Source organism: Lissotriton vulgaris, chromosome 4_1 (assembly GCF_964263255.1).
Source record: "Lissotriton vulgaris chromosome 4_1, aLisVul1.2, whole genome shotgun sequence".
NCBI lineage: Eukaryota > Metazoa > Chordata > Amphibia > Caudata > Salamandridae > Lissotriton > Lissotriton vulgaris.
This window is the reverse complement of record NC_141691.1, coordinates 1,720,876,852-1,720,901,053: the sequence shown is the minus strand read 5'-3', so window position 1 is coordinate 1,720,901,053 and position 24,202 is coordinate 1,720,876,852. Positions and strand designations below refer to the sequence as shown.

Here is a 24,202-nt window from a genome sequence, read left to right as displayed (position 1 = left end):
AAACCCTTTTAGATCTGATAAACCACTGGTAACCCACTAGATATGGCTTCCTATTATCTCCGACAGGGCACTGATTGTACTGAGTTAAATGCTTTCCGACTAGGGGCTCCAGGGCCCACACAAGATGGCGGATGTGGTCAGTGATATAGTTTCCACCAGCGTCTGCTGCGTCTTCCCTTCAATGCATGAAGTAGTGATTCTCGGCATGGATGCACTTATGTGAACTCTGCTTCCGTAAAGAGAAGAAAGAGATTTGTGTAGGCAATTTGAGTTTACAGTAGCATTTCACTACTCCAAGTTGAAGGGATTTACAAATGTATACATTTTCTTTTAATGCTACTTTGAGGATGATGTTAATTTGGAAAAAGTTGATGCTAATATGGAAAATGATACATTTATTTATGAGAACGAAATCTCATCTTTATTAATGACAGTGTCTGTTGTGAACTCCACATCAATCTCAACTCGCAAATACGTAGTCAGGCAAGCTCCAAGACCTAGGCCAGAGGTTAGTGATTGATAAGTCACAGTTTGGATGGCACATAGCCGGCACAAAAATGCATGAACAGGCAACTTTAGATCAATCCCACAGATAGAGCAGCTGCATTACATTGGTCAAGGAGATTGGCCCCAGTAAAACACACATGGCCTTAGGTGGTACGTGCACTCCTAAAACACCATGAGGTCAGATGCCACATGAATTAGGAACATATAGCCAATCAGGACACAGCACACGCAGTAATCACGCGCTCCCCATGCCGGACATCTGGACATGTTGCCCACTGGCCGTATTGTGTCCATGCATGGTCAAGGCCTACCTGTATTTTCCATTAGATAATTAATTTATGACTTTAAAGGCAGCAAATGACATTCCTCGCCATATATGGATCCCGAGAAACCTTTATTACCTACAGTGAACTCTATAAAAGAAGGCCAAAGCCGATTGTATATTGACAGTCCTCAGAACCTCTGCCTGTAATTGTCCTCCTGTCCACTATGTTTAATTAAACTGTTCCTGTTTTGCCAAATGCCTTCTCTCTTGTTTTTTCAAGGTACTTCATGTTCAAGTTACAATGATGCGAAAGCTTAACATTCTAATTTGCATTGACGGGTCAGTCCATAGGGCCAGGATTGCTACAAAAAGGCTCTGCTGCTTCTGACTTTCAGTTTAGCCCTAGGGATGACTTATAGAGCTTGACGTAATGTCCAGCCATGGAGTACAGTGAGACTCTGGGATTACAAGGTGAGGAACCTAAATGCTAGCAAAATGTATACATCAAGCACACCAGTTTGAATCTGTTTTGATCTTTGACTGGGAGCCAGTGCAATGACCTCCTGGCTTAGGAGACAGGCTCGTTCTTTCCAGTCCAGCAGCTGTATGCACAGCCACATTTTGGACTCTTTGCAACCAACTTGACGCTTTTGCAGGGAGACCATCCTACAGACAGGTGCAAAAACCACCAGGGCCTTATGTCTTTGGAACAGAGAGAATATGTTTTTGGCTGTTAAAATGTTGAAAACTACTACATTACGGACTTGGTGTTTCATAGACATTTTAATATTAAAGTAGGAAGCCCGGCTCTATAACAGTTGGGGCTAGTTTTAGGATTTGCCTCAGCAGGAAAGGTAGATGGTGGTCCTTGGGTCCTCTTTGCCTTGCATCCCAAAGATGATGAGATCAGTTTTTGCACTATTTAGCTGAAGTTGTCTCATGTGCATGATGTTGCACATGACGAGCAAGAGTATTGTTAAGGTTATTAGAAGCTTATATTAACACTTGTGTGTCATCCACACAGAACTGAATTTAATAATTAAAAATTTACAAAAACTGCTGAAACAGAGGAGCCATATAGATATTGAACAACATGTATGTTCGAAGACAAGGGGAATCCCTGGGAAACGCTACAGCCAAGAGTGACAGGAGATGAGAGAAAACAACCCAAACATCCTCTTTGTGTTCTCTGATGTGAAAATAAATTAAACCAGTTATATGCTGAGGGCCCGCAATGGGCCGCTTTAAGACATCTCTGCAGGAAAGTTGGGTGGTTCACCATATTGAAGGCTGCAGACAGATCCAGAATGTCTAGAAGACAACCTGCCCCTTCATTAGCCCACCTTAATGGGCAGGTGATAACCAGCCTGAAGTTAGCATGTGCGGTGGGATCTAGGTTGGGTTGCTTTAATAAAAAGATAACAATTCTGTTGTTAAGCATGGATAGTACAAGGCTCTTTGGAAGATTTGTAAATCAGTTCCCTGATGAGTGATGAAAATTCAAGGGCAAAGCTTTTTAGTAGCTTGCTTGCACAGGAATGTTGGTAGTTTTAAGTGACCAGAGAATGATTTCTATTGTGCACGGAGGAAAGGGAAATGGACTGAGGGAAAAGAGATGAGTAACAAACATTAGCCCTATATATATTGACGATTTGTGCCACTCCCATGTAAGAGAGCTTTTTTCATATTGTCAAAAAATAGTTTTCTGTCTCAGAGAGCTCAGCCAAGGATGCAACTCCTAGTTAACAATAAAAGGGTGAGATTTGTCCAAGCTCGAATTGTCAGGCCAGGTCCTCCCTGAACCGGAACTCAAGCAACCTAGGGCTACTTTCTTTTTGTATACTTCAGTGTGTCATCCTTAGTAGGACGGTTATGGCCAGATGTGGATCCCGTGCATACTGTGTTATTGGAACCAAGCTATACCTGGCTATGAGCCCTAATCAGGGTGATACTGGTCATAGGTTGCGTATGTTCAGGGAGTGCCTGACCTGGCAGTTCAGGCTGGTCTCTTCCCACTGGTGCAAGATCAAGACTGGTTTGCATATGGCTGGGTTCCAACTAAGATAGCATAGTGTGCAAAATAGTGATGGACTGCAATCCGGCCCCGAGTTATTACTAGTGGCTGAGATTTATTCATGCATTTTATTCATCACTTTTTTTCTATACTTCGGCTCAACACCAGCATAAGAGAAGAGACTCTGTCCACTTCAGGACAAATCATAAGAACGTCTCAGCCTTAAGCTGTACAGTTATCAGATTGAAGAGACGATGAAAAAATTATGTGCCATAGCATAGTATTCAGAGATCACCTTTTCTAATGCACACAGTGCCACTCGGTTTTGAGCTGGATCATTCAGCAGCAGGTAAGTGCTAGAGACTGTGATCCATGAGGTACGCTGATAAGCACAAGCAACCTCCTTTTCCATGCACCTGTGGGCCTCCTCACTAGCGGGCAGATGGGTAATTAAGCTGATAGCTAAAGAGCTACCTATGTGAGCTCTTTAATGCAAACCTATAAATTGTTGACACAACAGAGAGGAACAACAAAGTAAATGAAGTGGAGAAAACAGAGGTCTGGGTGTGGAATAACAATGGATGGATTTAACCCAGATTTGTGTCTGAGGGGTGAATGTTTGACAATGTTCAGCATTCCGTCCATCTTTTTGTGTTGCTATACTTGCCCTAACTGGGAAGGGTATGCACAGACCTGGGTCCCTTGCTCGCCATGTTGCTGGATTAAGGCTATCCTGGCTGATATGGGGTGATACCCCAAAACTGGTCTTGGGTGGCTTGCTTCCAGTCTAGTGAGAACCTGGCCTGGTAGCTCGGGCAGGACTGTTCCATGGGGAGCACGGTCAAGACTGATTTGCATATGGCTGGGTACAAACTTGAACCAGGATGAATGTTTGACATTGTTCAGCATTCCGTCCATCAGTTGTTCATTTTGCATTAAAACAACGAACTGTATTGAAAAAATATTGACATTTCCCTTTGTAGTTTTAGAATCCAAACTTACTTTGATTATGAGCAGGGAGAAAGAAGCTGCATGTGCGAGATCAACTGTAAAATAGATATTTAGATTATTTACTTCTGATCTAGAATGTCTCACTTGACCGTTTTGAGCTATTCATCAAATGTCTGTCTAAAGGAATTTTGGCTGCAAATCCAAAGTACTTTCTTAGCAACCACTCCCCTTCTTTCAATGTACGCAGTATGCATATTGAACTCCAAAGTTCACTCAGTAGCACATCTTGCCCACTGGATGCTAAAATAGTATGAGGTCAATATGAAGAACGCTGAGTAATGTTTGCTGATGACATCCTCTGTTTTGTCACTACGCCAGATACTTCCAACCCTGCCCTGCTGCAGGAACTGAATGGTTTTCCAAAAGCTTCCGGGTTCAGAGTTAAGTATGCAAAGTCAGCTCCTATGGACAAATCGAATGTGCATGGGACAACCAAATATGTAATACACAGGCTTGGATACTTGAGGTATTCTACAAAGACCACTATAGATGGGGGAAACTGGAGATCTCGTGGTTAGGCCGAGTGGCATGTGTCAAAATGCACTTCCTCCCCTGACTTCTGTACGTCCTACAAGCCTTGTTGCTCTAAATCCCTATGAGTACCATCTTCCAGATTCAGAACAAACTCCTAGCGGTCCTATAGAAGGATAAATGCCCCAGAGTGCGTAGGCTAACTCTGGATAGGAAACCAACTGGTAGGTGAGGGGGGTACTGCAAGTTTTGGATTACGCTATCTTGTCCCCTTTAGCACCACAACCAAGGGTCAAGGACTGATAGGACACCACTTGGGGGTTTAGGACTTACTTAACCAGGGGTCAAGTTGCTGGTTCATGGTGGGAGCATTTTATGTCTCTGTGGCTCTGAACAGTAGGCCAGCAAACTAGCCCTTGGAGTCATTGATAGTCTTGGGGTTCAGGTGAAGATGAAGAGCTCTAACAGTAGGGCTGGCCTCTGAGGTTTCAAGGCAGACTCCAGGGAGCAAAGCAGTCATTCTAGGTGCAGCAAATAAGTCATGTGGAGTACACAACAGGCTGCAGCAGCAGGCAGTCCTCTGAGAGTCATACCGCAGGTCCAGAAAGTGAACTGAAGAGTGGGTTTGAGGGCCCTATTTTTATACCTTTAAAGAGAAACCTCTAGAAACTTCTCTGAAATTTAAAGTGCTTGGAATTTCCTGACTCCCCCTCTCCCCCCCCCCTCCCTCGCACCCCCCCTGGCTTGAAGCTGGGCGCAGAGACTATGAGGACAAGCACTTTGAGGGAAGATAGAGCATAGCATATTCATTTGCAAGTGGGGTTGGGCCCAGCTCCAATAGCCCCCCAGCTCCTGCCATCAGAGGGCCCATTCGGGAGCACCTAATCCCTCTATTGTGTGACTGTCTGGGAGGGGAAACAACCTTTGCAATGCGGTCTTTGCCATGCAATACCTTTACCACGCATTGCCTCTACCTAGCAAGTCTTTACCATGCATATGCCTTTACCACGCATGACTTTATAACCAAATAGTAAGCATATGCCAGGTCGCACATTATAAGGGTTTAGGGGTGGGTGAGGGTATTGAGTGCTGAGGGTTTTTTTAGGGTGTAGGATTGGTAAGGGTATTTGGGGGGGCAAATGTATTTTTAGGGTTTAGAGTGTGTAGGGATACTTGGTAGGTAAGGGTATTTTCAGGGTTTAAGGTGGGTAAGGGTATTTGGGTGGCGAGGGTATTTTTAGGGTTTGAGTGGGTAAGGGTATTTGGTTGTTATGGGTGTTTTAGGGTTTGGCGTGGGTGAAGGTATGTGCGTGGTAAGGTTATTTGTAAGGTTATAGCGGGGGTAAGGGAATTTGGGTGGGAAGGGTATGTTTAAGGTGGGCAAAGGTATTTGGGTGGCAAGTGAATTGTTAGGTTGGGCAATGGTGTTTGTGTAGCAAGTGAATTGTTGGGGTGGGTAAGGGTATTTGGGTGGTAAGGGTGTTTTCATTGTTTAAGTTGGGTGAGGGTGCTTGGGTGGTAAGGGTGTTTTTAGGGTTTAGGGTAAGTGAGGTTATTGGTTATTGGGTGGTAAGGGTGTTTTAAGGGTTTAGGGTGGGTACGGGTATTGGTGATAAGGGTATATTAGGGTTTAGGGGTGGTTGAGTTTAGGGGTCGGTCAATAAGGCGATATATAAGGTTTTCACTTACCTGCGATGTACTTAGGTTTTTGTTGTAAAGGCATATGCATGGTAATGACTTGTGTGGTAAAGGCAAGCAATGGTCACATGGTACAGGCATGCATGGTTCCATTATACATTGTCTGGGAGGAATTCACAAAGTCTAACTGTTAGTTACACCTTGTCAGGTGAACCTGGGGAGACTGCATGCACCACAAGGCTAAGGGCATAAAAATGCAAACTTTCTAAAAGTGGCATTTTTAAAATTGTAATTTAAAATCCAACTTTACCATTAAATAAGATGTTTCATTGCGGTTTCATAGATACCAAGCATGAAATGGTTATATGTCCCCAATCCAAAGTGAGCACTTATTAAATATACTAAGGTAACCCAATGTTATCATACACGTCAAGATTGACATTCCTTACACAGTTCTACATCGTACTCGTAGGATACCGGGGACCCATCACTGAATTTTGAAATTCGATGTTTACACTGACTCAGGAGCCTCCGCTAAATTAATCACTTTCTTATGCTCTCACGACTTGTGGAGAGTACTGTTTGACTCTCTCTTACGGAACCTAGCTATAGCCCTGAAGAAGGCTATGGTTTATCTCACCAAGACGAAACACGTGTTGGCGGCTAGTGTGTTTTATGAAGAGACGGCTATTGTGTTTTATGAAGAATAACATCAATAATAAAGAAGATATGAAGATTACTCATCTTTTGGGATTTATTTGAGGAATATTTATTAATGTTTTTGCTTAGCTCAGGATATATTCTTTTCTTTTGATATATATGGTTTTGTATGTACATTACCTATTTTGGTTGATGGTTGGTGACCATAACCTTATACTTTGAGCTTCTGAAAGACTGTGAACTTTGATTGTCACATCCCAGCGCAATTAACACTCAGTCACCCTTCTATTTTATTTTAACCCACTGTTATCATATGGGACAAATAGGCCCCCCAGTAGGGAAAAAAGAAATTAAAAATGTTTGACTACCAGGACAAGCAAATCCTAAACGTTCATGTCCAACCCTTAAATTACACAGTGCACCCTGCCATATGGGCTACTTGGGGCCTATGTTTGTGGTGAATCATATGCAATGAAAGGGGAGTTTAAGGTTTGGCAATGGGTTTATATTGCCAAGTAGAATTGGTAGTTTAAAACTATATTCAGGCTGCAATGGCAATCCTGGGACATATTTTAAGGCATTGCCGAAGGACTCATCGCGGTTGTCTGGATGGATCTTGATATTGCCAGTCGTCATTATTAAATCACGATTTGGGCACTAAAGTCAATACAAAGGACCTCTTATGATTGACCACGCTCTGTGGGATCGCACATCTGAATTATATGTTAAATAGACCTATTATCTCGTCGTTATCCACAAGCCAGGTAAGCCCCGAACCTCCCCTGCTTCCTATAGACCCATCTCGTTGCTCAACGCGGAACCCAAGATTTTAGCCAAAATACTGGCAATCAGGTTGGTCAAGGTGATCTCCACTTTGATACACCCAGATCAGTCGGGCTTTATGCCGCGCCGCAACACCGCGTTGAATCTTCGGCGTTTACACGGAGTGCTGGGTAGGGCCCGTGATTTGTTGCAACCTGCTGTGTTGGTGTCCTTAGATGCCACCATGGCCTTTAATAGTGTTGAATGGTCGTACCTATTCGCGGTGTTGGAGAAGCTGGGTTTCAGGCCTGAGTTTGTAGGATGGGTGCGCCTGCTATACTCTGCCCCATTGGCTCGCGTCGTGGTTAACAATTGTCAATCAGATGATTTTGCACTGGAGAGAGGGACGCAGCAGGGATGTCCTCTATCGCTCCTCCTGTTTGCGTTGGCGCTGGAGCCGTTGGCGGCTTAGGTCAGATGGGATAGGTCGGTGCGTGGGCTGCGATGGTCGCCAGAGTGGGAAGATAAGATTTCGCTTTATGCCGACGATGTGCTTCTCTATCTCACTTCGCCTAGGTCCTCTTTGCTTGTCTTCCTCGACATTCTTAGAGTGTTTGGTGAATATTCGGGCTTTGCTATTAACTGGGCGAAGTTTGTCTTGTTTGTTTTGTCGGGAGACCAGCCGTGATTCCACAGACCTGCCCTCTTCAAATTGCTACTACGGGCTTTGTGTATCTGGGAATTTATATTGCCTTGGACGCCAGGTCAAGGTATGTAGAGAACTTGTTGCCCCGCTGGTTAGATTACGTACTGATGTTGAGCGTTGGAAAGCGCTGCCTCTGTCTCTCCTGGGCAGAGTGGTATTATTTAAAATGTTGGCGCTTCCTCGGTTTCTATATGCCCTCCAAAATGCTATGGACCCCGTGCCCGCTAAATACTTCAAGGAGATGGAGGCGCTTCAGAGGCGGCTTCTATGGGATGGTAGACCCCGCATCGCCTATACTAAACTCACCTTGGCCTGGTATGATGGAGGTATCGGGCTTCCCGATTTGAAGAAATATTATTGGGCCTCCCAGCTAGCGGCATATTAACCAGATAGTGTATGGCTTGCCCGGTGACCCTGGGTACGCTATGGATCGGAGTCAGTCGCCCGGGGGAGATTTCCTCCGGGCCTTGTATAATCGGCCGGGACGATTCTCGCTTGCGGGTCCCACTTCGCATGTGGTGAAGGTTTGGCATGCAGCTAACAGGAGTCTGGGATGGGAAGGGAGACTGACTCTCGCGACCCCGCTCTTTAGCTCCGCCAGATTGGGCAATCTGTGGACCACCAAAGGATTTGACAAGTCGGAGTTGATTGGTATTGGTCAGATTAAGGATGTTTGGGGGAAAGGGGAAGTACTGTCTTTTGAGGCGCTCCAGCAGCGACATCACCTCCATAGTAATGAGCGGTTTCGCTACCTGCAGGTCAGGCATGCCCTCCTCTTCCATGTGTTACCGGGAGACACCCTCCCTGAGGCCTCCCCTCTTGAAGATATCGAGTGTTGGATGGGCATATACCGGAGAAAACTATCTACTTGATTTATCGAAAATTGATCAATCACATGGAAGACCCCTTGGGGCCTCTCAGGGCGGAGTGGGTCGCTGATGGATTGGAGATGGACGATGAGGACTGGGTTGAGGCTGTGTCCTCCCCTAGGGTGGTGGCGATACAGATGAGGTTGCGCCTGGTGCAGTTAAAGATTCTACATCGATCGTATGTTACGGGTCCAGGTCTGGTGAGGATGGAATGGAGTACGAATTGTGTATGCAAGAGAGGCTGTGGAGAGATTGCGAAGTTTATGCACATACTGTGGCACTGCGATAGCGTTCAGAGTTACTGGCGCGCCACTCATGATACGCTGAAGGAGGTCCTGGGCTGTGAGGTGCAACTGGAAGCACGCAGATGTCTTTTGAATATTTGGGAACCCACGGACCTTAACCAATACTTAAAGCAATGGGTTACTCTGGCCTGTATGATTGCGAAGCGCAATATAGCACAGCTTTGGGGAGCCACTCAATCGCCACAGCTCATCAAATGGGTCCAAGATTTGTACTGGTGTATGTTCAAGAGCGTGTGTTGTATGTGGCAAGGGGCAGCCCTGAAAAGTGGATCAAGGTTTGGGGGCCGTGGAATGCTTCCCGTGGCGACATCTGTGCTCCCCCGGCCAGGCGGTCTGATTTGGACACTCAGGATTCCGCGTGATTCTAAATTTAATTTCATTCTGTGTAACATAGTTTGTTTGCGAGACTTCCTCTGCTCCGAGCACTGCAGAAATAATGTTGATGCCTCCCCAATGCATTTGTTAACTATTGTTTCATTGTTTATTATATCTTAATAAAAAGAAATATAAGAAAAAAATAGACCTATTATCACGTACAGATTCATACTTTAGACCGATATATACTAGATCTTTTGAAATCAGCGGTTAATTTTAGTTATTATACGTTCTCTGGACCACTTTTCTTCAATTTGGTGAGACAAGCCTATTGGGTCACTGTGGTGTTACATTTTTAGATCTTCGCTTATCATCTCTACTTCAAGTACTTTCTTATTAGCACCCTGAAGAGTTCCTGTTTGGGACGAAACGCGTTGGCTGTATGGTGCTCCATTTTTCTATTGAAATAAAGAAATCAATTCGAAGAACCTCCATTTCTGTGACGTATTGGAATTGTACCCTATATTGATTTATTATATGTTAAATGCTTTGGTGCACCTGTTTTGCTATGTTTTGATCCAGTTCCCTAGGGAACTAGCACTGTTATAGTGGGTGCTATTCAGTGTGCACACGAACTCCTGTGAACTCAGTAGGGGTATCAATTATCATCTGGGGCTACTTTGTTAGGTGCTGACCTTGAGAAGGTTCCACTGTTGGGTCTCTTTACATGCCCTTAAATTACACAGTGCACCCTGCCATATGGGCTACTTGGGGCCTATGTTTGTGGTGAATCATATGCAATAAAAGAGGAGTTTAAGGCTTGGCAATGGGTTTATATTGCCAAGTAGAATTAGATCCTCTCCCTCACCAACGACCCCGCCACCGCCAGAGCCAACCTACACGAAGGGATGACAGTTATGCCGAGTGGATGATGACCAGCCGCCTGAAACTGAACTCAGACAAGACGGAAGTTCTCATCCTGGGCTTCTCGCCCTCCGCCTGGCACGACTCCTGGTGGCCCCCCGCCCTGGGCACCGCACCCTTTACCGACAGACCACGCACGCAACCAGGGCTTCATCCTGGACTCCACCCTCTCCATGACCAGACAAGTCAACGCCTTCTCCTCGTCTTGCTTCAATATCCTGCGCATGCTACGTAAGATCTTCCGATGGATCCCCACCTAGACCAGGAAGACGGTCACCCAGGCCCTCGTCACCAGCCGACTGGACTACGGCAACGCCCTCTACTCCGGAACCACTGCCAAACTCCAGAAGAGACTCCAGCGGATCCAGAACACCTCAGCGAGACTCCTCCTCGACATCCCCCGACACAGCCACATCTCCGGACACCTGAGAGACCTGCACTGGCTCCCGGTCAACAAGAGAATCACCTTCCGTCTCCTCACCCACGCACACAAAGCCCTACACAACCAAGGCCCAAGATACCTCAACAGCCGCCTCAACTTCTACACTCCCACATGCCAATTTCGATCGACCAGCCACGCCCTCGCCGCCGTTCCACGCATCCGAAGAACCACCATGGGAGGAAGATCCTTCTCCTACCTGGCCGCCAAGACTTGGAACTCCCTCCCGACCCACCTCCGCCTGACCCAAGACCACCTCGCCTTCAGGAAGCTGCTCAAGACCTGGCTGTTCGAGCAGTAGCGGACCCCCCCTCCCCAAGCGCCTTGAAACCCTCCGGGTGAGTAGTGCGCTATCTAAATGTTTTTGATTGATTGATTGATAGTTTAAAACTATATTCAGGCTGCAATGGCAGTCCTGGGACATATTTTAAGGGGTTACTTTAGTGAGTGGCACAACAGGTGCAGCAGGTCCACTAGTAGCATTTTGTTTAAACGCCCTGGGTACATGGTATACTACTCTACAATGGACTTATAAGTAAATTAAACATGCCAATCGGGTATAAAACAATTTTTCCATGTTCATGGGAGAGAGCGCAAGTACTTTAGCACCGGTTAGCAGTGTAAAATGCACAATGAGAAAGGCCAACAAAAACGAATTCAGCATAAAGTTGAGGGTAAAATGCTAAACATTTGGGGGGTTACCCTGCAGAGAGGGCTAGATCGATCATGACCCCCCTCTGGCTTGAAGCCAGGGTTGACTAATCAATATCTTGATGGGCTTCTCTGCTTAGCCGATAGAATGTGGACTGTGGCCCTCTACTGCAGAGGTACTTATCATTTATACATCCACCTGAATTCAGTTGGATCCCTCTGTCTGGAGTCTCCTGAGCCACTAAACTGACCCTTGGGGAACCCTTCTTCTCACCTGTGGAACACATCTGTGGAGCACCTAACCTTAACTTGCTCACAGATGCATCCCAGTAGTCAGACTGCACCATAATGGCCAAAAAAAGCATATGGCCCATTCCACCCCTTGTGTCAGACTTCTGTGTCCTACCCAAAGAAAACCCTGCCCTTAAGGACAGCAACCAACAGAGGCCACTGATAGCTGTCTATGTCATGAGCCAGGCCCCAGTCCATCCATGGTCCTCTGTGGTTTCTAAGAGTTGGGAACACCCACCCCAGATATCAGGCACTCTTGTTCCACTCCCCTTCTCAGTGGGCCATGGGTGGTGCCCTTTAAGCCTGGGAGCGAGACTCTGCTTTTTTGATAGTCATATTTGCCTGCTTTCTTTGCTACCTCTCGCTGGCCCCGCTTCGCGGGTGCCGCTCGTAGAGGCGAACTCAGCCCATCTTATTGCTGCTTTCAGGGGAGGTGAGCTGACACCTGGGAGGCGAAGAGTAACATCGGAGGCGCCCCACGGGACTGCGAGGAACAGCCTGCATTGCGGCGCTTCATCAGCCGCAGCTGGTCCTCTTCCCGACAACGCCCGACTGCTACTTAAGTCACTTCCTCTCCGTGCACGCGGAACGCGCACTGGCTAAGCCCGGGCAAAGGGCGGGCCGTTTGGTGCCGTTAGAGGTCGGTAGAGACCGGACCGGGCCACCTCCCTTTCAACCTTTGTCCAGGAATGTACTGCTTCGTATCGTGCCCAAGGATGACTACGATGGAAACAAGGAGCAAAAGTACATAGGCGGCTACTGGAGCCAATAAAGGTACTTTGGACAATTATTTTGTTAAAGCGGGGTCACTATTGATCGACAAAATTACAATACTTGAAAGGGGCATTTCCCAAGAAATTGACTGGGTGAGAAGGTCTTCTATGGGCACTCTTGCACAAGCCAAGACCCCAACCAACATACCCAATTGTACTGAGCCAACTGGCACTAGCAATGGGACAACTAGGAACAGCAAGCACACTATGGATTTAGATTTGTCCATCTCTAGCTCACACACTAGTCTAAAGGAAGTAAGTGACTTTGATGACCTGAGCCTGTTAAACCTCCCACTAGTCCAACCCCAGCCAGCCCAAATTTTCAACCCCGACCACGACTTAGTAGACACGAATGATAGAGTTACACTGCAGGGGCTAAGGGAGGGAGCAGTACCTAAAGTGAAAAATAGGGAACAGAAAAGTGGTGGGAGGAAGAAAAAAACAACAAAGAAAAATCCCAACCCGAAGATAAATAGTCATGGACCAAGCATAGTGGGGACTACGCCTAGTGAGGGAGCAGAGGCAATCCTACCAGAGTCTCAGACCGCTGTGTCTTTAGAACATACCACTATTAATCCCCATGACACCTTGGGCGAAGATATTACTTTGGCCGACATAGGATCATTTTTGAGAACCTTATTGTGCCCTCTAGAAGCACGGCTTATTAAAATGGAAGCCAGGCTAGTGAACATTGAGAAATTTACGGCCCTATTAGCTGATAATCTCAAAACTAATAGTAAAATAGAGGACAATGGTGGCAGACCAGGGACAGTGACTAAGACTAATACTAAGAGCGGTGCCCCAGCCAACAGCAAGACGGGGAAAAGCACAGGTCCTTTAATACAGCAGGACAAACTAACTGCCCCCTCAAATAAGACCATGCAATCTAGTACTAGCATACCAACTCTCAACCACCCACAGGTCCCCCCTCCCAAAACCACTCCTAATCAGCCTAGGGCTAACATTCCTGCCTCTAGCCTACCTCAAAAAGCAGTCACACTGACAGATGAGGCTCTAGTGAACAAAAAAAAAGCCAAGAGTAGTGAACTTGCCAGCCAGCCAGGCCAGCCAGTACACAGTAATCTTAGCGGGGGTGCCAGAGTTAAAAACAAGGCTGATAGAATCCACCGCCTCTCTCAAGAACAAGGCGTTGGACTGGCTATGCAAGTATAGACCTCTACCGCAGGGTATAACTAGTGATGTCCTTATGTTAAGAAGGGTCCCATGGGTGGGTACCACTAGAAAAACTATCAAAGGAGATTGTGTCCTAGTTAGCTTCAGAGACCCAATGACCGTTTCTCATATCTGTGGCTGGCATTACGAGGATCAGGGAACCAACATTCAGTCCCTACCACTATCCTTTTTCTATCCCCGGCTGCCGTATACCTATGAGGAAGAGGGATGGGGGAGCCCCCCTGAGGCAGGCGGGAGAGGAGATTTTTACAAATCCAAGTCGCCACCAACAGGTGTATTATCCTCCAAACACCGAAGAAGAGGGATGGGAAATTTGTCAAAGAGGGGGAGGCGGTTGGAGGAGAAGAGAGAGAGTTGATTTTCACCACCCCAGATTCCAACACCATACATATCCCCCCAGTCCAATGGGTACAGTTACTTGGACATGATAGATTGACAGTCCAGGCAGAATGTCACCGGGGATAACTTGTATCTTAGGGAGGGTGCGGAGACAGATTCTATTCTCCCTGGACACACATCTGCCCCAATGATAGAGAAAAATCGAACTAGTGCAGACACCCCCCCTACAAACTCTGAGACAAGGGTACCTGGGGATAATTGGTCCCCTAGTGGTGATTAGACTCCCGTGGTAACATGTGTGACCCATTCAAGCAAAATCTTTATGCTCCCAAAACTGGTCCCGACCTCAAAACCACCACTCCTGAAGCTAATTTTGTGGAATGTGGCTGTCCTAGGCAATACGCTAGATCTACAGGAATGAACTGCTTTTGTGGATACCGGGGATGTATGTATGTTCCAGGAGACCTGGGCGAGGGAAGAATATTCCCGACGGGGTTACCTGGCATTTTCCATTCCCGCAAAGTGGGCGGGAAGGGGCCGTCCTTCTGGCGGACTCACAACGTGGGTGGTGACCCACCTGGGCTGTCAGGCAGTACGTCTTCCCCTGGCATCTGAGGACATACTAGTGGTTTTGTTGAAATGGCCTAACTCAGCCAGACTTGCTGTGATAAACGTTTATTCAAGGCCGGTCAACATTACACGCAAATCACCCACCATTGAGGAATTATCGGCTTACCTCAGTGAAATTCCGAGGGGCACCCCATTTTTGGTTGGTGGGGATCTGAATTCACATTTTGAGCCCCTAGCAGGCCTCTTGGATGGTTTTTCCATGGAAGAGGATGGAAGGTGGGCGGTCCCCCCCCCCCCGCAGTAGCACCCCCTCCCAGAGCTTGGACACCTCTAGCCTTACAGATTACTGCCCTAACTCTTAAGCACGGAGTTAGAGCCTGCAATGGGCGTATCAAATCTGATATACCGAGCAGACACACCTACAATAGAGTGGGAAGGGAGTCCCGCTTGGACTACGTCCTTGTACAACTTTCTGAATGGTCGCATATCATTGATTTTAGGGTAGTAGAAAGAGCTGACAGCGACCATAATGCTCTAGAACTAGATATTGCCCATCCTGGTATGGAGCTCAGTGATCAAAGTATGGCGACGACCAAACCTGAGCTTCTCCTTGAAAACAACAGAAGGAGAATTAGGTGGGAAAAACTAGTTGCTAGCCGAGAGAAGCTCCCAAAGCTCTATGCTGGAATAATTCCAATCTTGGAAAAAGTGGGTGCCTTAACCGATGAAATCTGCAATGAGGACACCCACAAATTAATATATTTGGCTCACGAGAATCTTATTAGGACCATGGCGGATGATCTCTTTACCAAAGTCCAATGTAAAAGGGGGGGACCACATTGCAAGTTCTCATGGTACAATGCCGCATGCCGTAAGGCAAAGGGAGAACTCCTCTTATGTATTAAAGAGGGCAAAGGCAGAGGGGAGATACAGGCGAGTAGACGGGCATATAAGAAACTGGTTGCCCAGGCCAAGATTGAATAGGAGGAGGGCCAGTGGGAGGAACTCTCTAGCTCCCTAGCTACCAGGGATTATCGCAGGTTTTGGCGAATTGTCAATGGGGGCTCTGGCCACTTACTTTCAGCAATTGAACCAAATATTGCAGCAGGGGTGTGGCAGGCGCACTTTCAGTCGCTCTACACCTCGGATGTTGGGGAAACTTGTAATCCACTCCCAAGTGCGCCCATCCACTGTAGGGGCGACTTGTTCACTCTAAAGGAGGTGCGAGCAGCCATTGCAGGACTGGCATCTGGTAAGGCCCCTGGATTGAACGGTCTCCCAGGTGACCTGTTTAAACAGGAGCCTGATGTTTGGGCCCCCTATCTTGTCACAATATTTAATGCTGTCCTGTTGGGCATGGAGATTCCTAGTACTTGGCTGGGGGCAGAGGTGGTTCCTATGTTTAAGAAGGGCTCGCCTCTGCTCCCAGCCAACTACAGGCCCATCAGCTTAATAGACGTGCCCCAGAAGCTTTTTGGCAGGCTTGTGTTGGATCGCCTTCAGGCCTGGTTGAAAGAAACTGACACTCTTAGTACTTACCAGGCACGATTTAGAAAGGGGGTGTCCACAATAGATCAGATTTTCCGCTAAAACCTCATCTATTGGAGGACGGCGATATTCGAGGGGGGCAGCTTGTACACGGTTTTCGTGGACTTGCGAGCCGCCTTCGACTTGGTGCCTAGAATGAAACTGTGGAGTGTGCTTGCTGAAATGGGGGTTCCACCTGATAGCCTTGAAATTCTACAGAGACTGCATAGGAACAACTTTGCATGTGTCAGGTGTGGAAGAAATGGCGAATTAACAGATAAATTCCCCGTTGGCCGAGGGGTGAGACAGGGCTGTGTGCTTGCACCGACCCTGTTCTGCCTCTTTGTCAACGGGGTAATCGCCCACCTGAATGGGATTGAACACACCGATGCCCCCAAATTGAATGGCAGCAGGGTGCCCGCAATTATGTTTGCGGACGACACCCTGCTGCTGCCCAAAACCCCAATGGGGATTCAGCGAATTCTTGACTCTTTCTTGGTATTCTGTACGGAGAGGGGCTTAGAGATGAATGCTCTAAAAACTAAATTCATGATCCTAAATCCCACCCCAAAGACGCGTCCAAATCCATTGCTTGGTCCATCACGACTAGAGAGGGTTTCCACATTTGAATATCTAGGTGTAACTTTAAATGAGAACATGACATGGGGGGCACATCAGACCAAGGACAACTTGAAATTGGTGCAGATCGTGGGAGGTATAACAAGGATGGTGACTAAATCAACACATCGTCCACTGGGCCCAGTCATCCAGATTTGCAAAGCCCAGGCCCGGGGTGCTGTAACCTACAGGGCTGAACTCTGGGGTCCCACTTCAGCCCTAAACTTGATGACAACCGAAAATAAATTCATTAGACAATTGGTTGCACTTCCATCAAGCACGCCGCTGCTCCCCTTGAGGCTAGATCTAGGACTTAGACCAATTATAGAGGAACTAGGTCTTAAACCTTTAACATTTTGGCGAAAGCTATGGAGTAGCGAGGAACTTATCAAGTACAGGTCTGAGCTCAAGGAGTTTCTAACTCAACCAAAAGCTATGCAGATTCCTTGGCTAAAATACATAAAATAATCGTGTGAGAGTCTAGGGTTCCCAGAACTATGGACTGACCCAGCTAACGCATCTGCCAGGATACCACGCAAAGTTCTGTCGAAGGCTTATTATGACCTAAAACTTACTATTGCTCTAGACAGCAAGCGTGAGGGTTCACGGACGACTCTATTCATCCAAAGTAAAGACTCCTACTGCCTGGAGAAGGTTCTGGATGAGATGACCCCTGTGTTGACCAGGAAGCTATTTCTCCAGTGGAGATACGGCACATTGCCCCTTAGGTCTTTCACCAGCTCCTGGACAACTCCACCAACTACAAAGCAATGCCCGGCATGTGCTCTCGCTGTGGAAAATGACTTACATGTGGTTCTATTTTGCAAGGCCTACCAAGTCATCAGAAAATACTGGCTTGGACCCCTCATCAGAAACTTTGTTTGCAGACAGTTCTCCCCCATGTACAGAATTTTAAAAACTGATGTTTCACTTCCAACTGTCTTTGCACTGGCGAAATACCTCACAGCCATGTGGTTTATCCGCACCCGCATCTTGAAAGCGGAGCTGGGCCCTTAACAATTTCATTACATTTTATTTTATTTCATTCATCTTGCTCAACTTATTGCTGTTGGACTATTTTTATATTGCCAGGCCCAATCTTTAAACCAATGTTTTAAATGAATGTGATTATTTGTATATCTTTGATGGTCTAAATTGATCGAAATAAAGATTGAAACTTGAAAACTTGGTAGCCTGAGAAGGATCTGTATCCTAAGGCTGAGCGGGGGCAAGGGGTGAGTTCTTCCTCCCCCTCCATCTGGGCCTGTGTACCTTCCGTTTTGGAGAAGCGGTCCTGTAAGTTTTGCCAGTCATGGGCATTGGTCTGATGCCCTTCCCAACTGTCTGGACACCAGGGGCAACTAATTTCCCAGAAGGCAGTCTGTGGGCATCGGGGGACTAACTATGACCCTTATCTGTGTCACTTCCCCCACGCCCACTCTAGGGATACCAGGGCCATGGGGCAGCCAAGGACCTGCCCTACACCTGAGTTATCGTGCACACCTGACCAGTGTGCTGGTCTGAGGGAAACCACTCTTTCCACTACCATGGTCTGGCTGCCCCCGGTGTCCCTCAGAGCCGGGACACGGACCCCATTTGCCTTGACCTGGTGGAGGTGCAGACCCTCACCCTCCGGGATCCCCAGTCTACTCTCTGAGCTTATCTCCCCACTTAGTGAGACCAATCTCTTGTGAAACATCTGCACACCGTTGGACATATACTTTACCATGCTGTGTTGTATGACTTCATTGGCTAATAAATACACCTCCACACCACCTCCTGGAGGGCATTTCTCTGGGACATTTTCATAAGGTAGACGATATGTGGCAAGAAGGATCTATCAGAAGAATAGATTACTCACCTTTGTTGACAATATTTCTGTTTCACACTAAATATTCTTGCAGATTCCATCACTTCCCCTCCGCCCCTGATGAGTAAGTGCTGTGATTAATCAGATCCAATGATTACAAACATTTCATCTTCTTTAATTGTCCCTCTTGCTCCTGCTTTCTCTGTTCCTTTCTGTGTACCTGCATGATGTGTGGGACAATTCTATGAACTAATGCTTGCACTTCTTTTCCGGTGGCCATTGTCGGTGTGCAGTTGGCCATCGTGAAGTTCAGTCCTTTTGTAACCTCTGACCGCAGCAAGAACCACAAGAGACACTTCAATGCGCCGTCCATGTGCGCAGGAAGATAATGTCTTCTCCTCTGTCCAAGGAGTTGAGACGAAAGTACAATGTCCATTCCATGCCAATCCACAAGGATAATGAAGTCCAGGTCGTATTGGGACACTACGAAGGTCAGCAGAATGGCAAAGTAGTTCAGGTTTACAGAAAAAGTATGTAATCTACATTCAGCGTGTACAGCGTGAAAAGGCCAATGGAACAACTGTCAATGTTTAAATTCACCCTAGCAATGTGGTGATCAGCAGACTGAAGTTGGACAAGGATTACAAAAAGATTTTGGAACGCAAATCCAAGTCTCGCCAAGTTGACAAGGAGAACGGCAAATATAAGGAGCAAACCATTGAAAAATGCAAGAGTAAAATCGTCTGCTGGATAGAATCAATTAAAAAAAACTTTGCCAAATAAAAAAAATAAAAAACTGGGCTTGCACCAGTCACGCCATATATACATGGTCCATCCAGGCAAATGTGGCTATGGTTGAAGCTGAGTGGTGCTACCTGGCCTAGTTGGAGAGCTATTGCTGGAGAAAAAAATGACTGGTCTTGTCTGGCACCAGGAGGATGCTGGTTATCACAGGGACGATAACGTATCCAGCAGAAATATCGATATCAAACAATTTGTACAAATTGTAAATTAACACTATGAACTTGACTTAATGGAGGTTTGAAGGCTGCTTTTTGTATTGTAAAACTTTTTGCTTCTGTTTTTTTTAGGTTCAGGATACAAGTCCAAGGACCTGGAGAGTCTTGAAGATGCCCAAACATTGGTGATTGGTGGAAAAGAGATTGAAGTGATGGGCAAGATTTCCACCGAGGATTACCGCAGTGGAAGGTGTTTTCATTCCAGCGTCACTACCTCTCCTACTTTATCGCAGCCAGCCATGAAAGCATCCCCTATCCCATTCAAAAATGTCTGCAAGCCGAGCACGAAAGAAAATGTCGGCAAAGATTCTCAAGTGTGTAAACCGCGCCACGACCCAAACGCTCCAAGTAAGAGTTCATATATGACTGCCACATTGAAATTTGCCGTTTTTTAAACACATCTAAACATTGGCGATGCTGCACAGAGTTAAAAAGCAGATAAACAGACCTATATCATTTTCGGGAGGCACATTTAAAGGTGATGTTGATATTTGAGGATGAATGAGACAATGGTCGTTAAAAAAGAGGTTTTGTTTATATCAAACATATTTTGTAAAACAACCAGTACTTTGAGAAGTAGATCAGGCAAGTCCCAGCGTGATTCAGAGAACGCCTCCCAGTCCTTGCCATCTTCCTGTCCTCGCCTCTGCTGTGCCAGGAGCAATGTCAGAGCTACAACATATTGGGAAAAGGATGGAGGATGCTTCAAAAACATGGCCAGTGATTGGCTGTCACGTTGTGATGGCAGAGAATGTTCATCTTAAGCAGCCCATCTCTTCTCCCTATGTCTTGTCTCATATATTCTGACTTTGTATGTGTTTTCATAGAGAAAACATCCACTTTGTGGACCAATCAATTCTTGCCTGATGAGCTATTTAATTAGGGGTTCGCGGTGGATTTAAACTAAGATGACATTATTTAAAATTGTATTGGAGAACTATCCGTTTGATAGGTGGTGGGCACAGAAACGTTATTTTAAAGAGTGTAAAGATGACGTCTTTATCCGCCATTATGTTTATGTATTTGAAGGTTGCCATAGCTTTCCTATGAGTCTCTCACCTTGAGGCTGAAAATATTATTTTTAACTGCCCTATTGGTTAGACCTTTGCGTCTGAACGGCACAATAAAGAAGACGGCAAGCAAGGGAACGGTTGATAAAAATACGCGAGCCTAATAATAGGCCAGTACAAACAGCATAAGCAAAGTAATTCATACAGTTGGTCTTACCAGTCACCCACTATTGCCTTCAAATGTCATCATCTCAACTGGTGGAAGACCACACTTGGCTTGTATGTTCTGAATATCATTGCCTTCTTTGCATTGGCTATAGACTTCCTTGTGGTCATCGATTGAACTTTTGATGCTTGCTTGAGTTTTCTGTATGTACTCACACTTGCTCCTGATACCTATACTCTAGTGCTATCCCATATTTTTACAGCACTCCTGGTGCATTTATGACCATATTTTAATTTTGCTTGCAGACATATAGGGAGACTTGGAGTTTTCGCAAGCGTAGCATCACCATGGCACAGATAAATTGTGTTGGATCTGAATTTTCTCATGTGTTAGAACACTAACCTGATGTTTGCTTGTAGACTGTGGAACCCAGTACCACACGTTGCTTAGCACTGTGTAACTGGAATTGTTTTTTCTCTTTATGTTCTCCAGATTCCTTAGTCCTGCCACACCCCTCTCAGTCTCACCAATGGACGTACAACAAGGCTGGGCTGCCGGTGGTAGCTGTGGTTGTGGACCCGTACCTCACAGTGCATCTTCGACCTCATCAGAGGGAAGGGGTTGTCTTCCTGTATGAGTGTGTGATGGGAATGAGGTAAGAAAACAAGTAATCTGCAGTAAAATCTCCTTAGTGTTGGCAGAAATTATGGTAGTCATATAACGAAAGCCGTCTTTTGCTCTTGACGTGTAGGTGTGAGAGATACAATATAACTTTGTCTCACAGTGCTTTCGAATATTACATGGAAGGATACCCTCTCTGTAATACCCTAATGCACACGCTTCTATAATTAAGGCTGACACTACATCCGTCAATAAATTCAATTTTTACACCTGTAATAACTGTACCTCTACGCCCTCCTTGGCTAATTTGGGACAAGCATGGGGGACTCAGCGTTCAAAGGTCAACACATCAGCATGTCAAATACGATGCACATTGGTCAAAAGCATGACAAATACAATGCCGAATGGTCAAAGGGGTCAAAAGTTCTAATGGGGGGGTCTCACTCAAGTGACTTTTCCATTAAAAAACAATGGGACTCGTCAAAGGCAACTCTGGCACCAAGAGCTAAAAAACTCAGAATTTCACTACATTTTGCAGGCATGTATTGGCTCCATTTGGTGCCTTTTCTTATTTTGGTGAATATTTGTCCTTCAGTTTGTGAGTTATTAAGCAGAAGAGTGTTAAATGCGCATGCATGCACTAGAGCTTTATATGCCTGTAAATGCTTGTGAGCAATAGATTTTTGTTGGCTAACATTAAAACTTGATATTATTGCACACCCACAAAAAATTGCATTTTCACACCCATTTCAAATTCTGATGAACATTTGCGAACATAAATGTCATTGCTCGCAAACATCACATTCAAAACCAAACTAAAACCTGCCGGGGCAAATCCCTGGCAAGGCCAACTGTCACATGTAGGGGCTAGATAATATGTTGCTCTTCATGTGCCATTGATATGCTATCGGTATACTTCCCTTATCGTACCCATGTTACACCTGCTGTTCATTTTGTACTTTCTTAAAATCAATAAAAAGATTTGAGCAGGAAATAAATGATATTGGGTTCGGACGTAAACTATACTAGACTATCCCAGGTGCTAGACTTGATCTGGAGAGTTTTGTAGCAGTGCTCCGACACAGTCTCCCACCACACCCTAATTAGAGGACTCCACCACATCGACGTCCAGGGAGACGCCCTCAAGTGGATCACCTCTTTCCTCATCGGACGCTCCCAGAGAATCTGCCCACTGCCCTTTCCCTCCAAGCCGAGAGCATCATCTGCGGCGTCCCCCAATGCTCCTACCCCAGCCCCACTTTTTTCAAAGCCTACATTACTCCACTGGCACACATTGTCTGCACCCATGGACTCAACATAATCTCCTTCGCAGGCAACACTCAACTCATCCTCTCTTCACAGAAGACCCCGCCACCACCAGATCCAACTTCCAGAACACCATTACTAACGTCTCCAACTAGAGCTGATCCCTCAGTTGAATACAACGTACCCAGAATTCCCTGGGCTGTCATTGGTGCTGCAGCAGGTGGTGGCTTTCATAGAGTCCATGCAGCAGCTTTTCAGTGTGTTTTCTGTTCCCCTGCACGCTTTACGGGCCCCACAGAACCGCAGGTACCTCCAGCTGCTCACTGGCCACTTCTTAGGATTATCAGTTCCCCCTGCACCCATTACCGGGCCTGCACCAATGCCGGTGCAGACCTCCACTCCGGCACCAAGATCCATGTCGGTCCCCGCCGCATTAATGCAGGTACACAGCCCACCTGTGACGGTTGATAATCCAGTGCCATTGCTGTTGCCCATGCCATTGCCAGCTACAAAATGACCAAAGCGCATCCAGTTGTTGTACAATCTCACAGCAACCTGGTGTCTTCACCTCCTCACAGCTACCAAAAAACATGTTCTCTTTGGTTCTGACTCTGATCGAATGCCAGAGCAGGGTGCACACCAGGGTACTGATGATAATGTTGAGGGGAATGGCCTGCTTCCCCCTAACTATATTGACAATACCTTAAACAATGACTTACAAAATTCCAGTGGGTTTGATACCATCTCTGAAACAGAACGTGACTCTCCATATGGGCTACTAATGAAAGAAAGGACCTAATTTTCAGTGGTGGTTTGGAGGGCAGCTGAGGTACTAGAATTCCAGTGCCCTCTGTTGAGACGAGGGCTAATGTGTTGACATAAATCCTACAGCCAGGGTAGGCTACATCGGAGCTCTTATTCCCATTTGATGATTCTTTCACAGAGTTGATCAGCAAAACCATGTTCTTACTCTCTGTGTACGGACGGGTGGCCAACTGGATTTGCTTACCAAGCATCCCACTTCATATAGCCCTATTGTTCAGGCCTCAACTAATAAGATGAACCCTAATTCATTACCAACTTCTTCGGAGAGGGAATCCAAACTGTTTGATACAGTTGGCAAATGCATGTTTTCCTCTGCCAGCTTGGAACTGCGTTCTGTAAGTACTTTTTGTCTGTTGGCCCGATAAACACACACCCTTTAGGATATGGCCAGTAAGATCTTGCTGCTCAGATGATACATGAAGAACAGGATGCAGCAAAGTATGTGATCCACACTGGCCTAGACACCACAGTTGGAAGGTCTGATGGGACTAGTGTTTTCCTTCATAGACACCAACAGATGAGGCCAACTGGTTTTCCCAGTGATGTGCAAGTCACTAATGGAGATGCTGTTTGATGGGTCTCTGCTCTAGAACGATTCAAGAACGGCAGAAGTAGGGCATGTCCCATAGGGCTACT

General features: G+C 46.3%; 1 protein-coding gene and 1 pseudogene across 3 annotated transcripts in view; both read left to right on the top strand.

Annotated features, from left to right (window-relative positions):
- The window catches only part of RAD54B (RAD54 homolog B), a 694,602-nt gene that overhangs the window by 402,009 nt on the left and 268,391 nt on the right, over positions 1-24,202 (top strand). For all 3 annotated transcript variants that reach the window (XM_086966002.1, XM_086966003.1, XM_086966001.1), the window contains exons 5-6: positions 19,751-20,026; positions 21,347-21,509. In XM_086966002.1, coding sequence (XP_086822128.1) covers positions 19,751-20,026; positions 21,347-21,509 — 439 coding nt within the window. The remainder of the gene's footprint in view (positions 1-19,750; positions 20,027-21,346; positions 21,510-24,202) is intronic.
- On the top strand, positions 15,287-19,442 carry LOC147724450 (large ribosomal subunit protein uL24 pseudogene; annotated as a pseudogene).